The 616-nt window shown below is 46.8% G+C and overlaps 1 protein-coding gene across 1 annotated transcript in view; it reads right to left on the bottom strand.

Moving 5' to 3' along the window:
* Nucleotides 1-261: 261 nt before the first annotated feature.
* Nucleotides 262-616, bottom strand: part of LOC107576362 (nuclear receptor corepressor 2-like) — a 10,128-nt gene continuing 9,773 nt past the window's right edge. The window contains exon 7 of the mRNA XM_016262556.1: nt 262-458. Within this exon, the coding sequence (XP_016118042.1) occupies nt 262-458 (197 nt within the window). The remainder of the gene's footprint in view (nt 459-616) is intronic.

The following is a 616-nucleotide window of genomic DNA, read 5'->3' as shown; positions in this document are numbered from 1 at the left end:
TCTGCAGCCATTTAATGCACTTCCACTAATGGCGTGAGTGTGCGCGCTTGGGGTGGGTTATGGGATGTGTGTCTCTGTATGTATGAATATGTTTAGAGGTATCAGAGGGCATGAGCGCAGATGGCGTGTGTGTTCCCGTAAGTGTATGTCAGTATGGACATGAGTACGTGTGTGTTCACGAACATCCCTGTTTACAGTAACAAGTTTTTGTTCATAAGCAGCAAACGTTCAGTCCTAGTGTATGCGGCGTGAGGTGTGTGTTCACTCGCTGTCTGACAGGGTCTCGTATTGAGAGCACAGCAGAGGTTTGGGCTCTTCCTCCCAGCTGCGGGGTTGAGTCTGGCCCTGTGGAGGTACAGACGTGCCCTGCTGCGTAGGGGAAGGTGAGGGTCCCGACATCATCCCGCTGGGGAGACGCATCTGCATGGTCAGGGGATTACAGGGGAATGGAGTGGGGCCTGAGAGGAGGAACCAGAAAAAAAGATCAGAAAATATAGATAAATAAAATGCACAGTATCATTCGATACGATTTTTTTATTGTTTCTAAAAGAAGTATGATCATCAAGGCTGCATTTATTTGATCGAAATACAGTAAAAACAGTAATATTGTGAAATA

Source organism: Sinocyclocheilus grahami, unplaced genomic scaffold (genome assembly GCF_001515645.1).
Source record: "Sinocyclocheilus grahami isolate Dianchi unplaced genomic scaffold, SAMN03320097.WGS_v1.1 scaffold3575.1, whole genome shotgun sequence".
NCBI lineage: Eukaryota > Metazoa > Chordata > Actinopteri > Cypriniformes > Cyprinidae > Sinocyclocheilus > Sinocyclocheilus grahami.
This window is presented reverse-complemented; position numbering and strand designations above follow the sequence as displayed.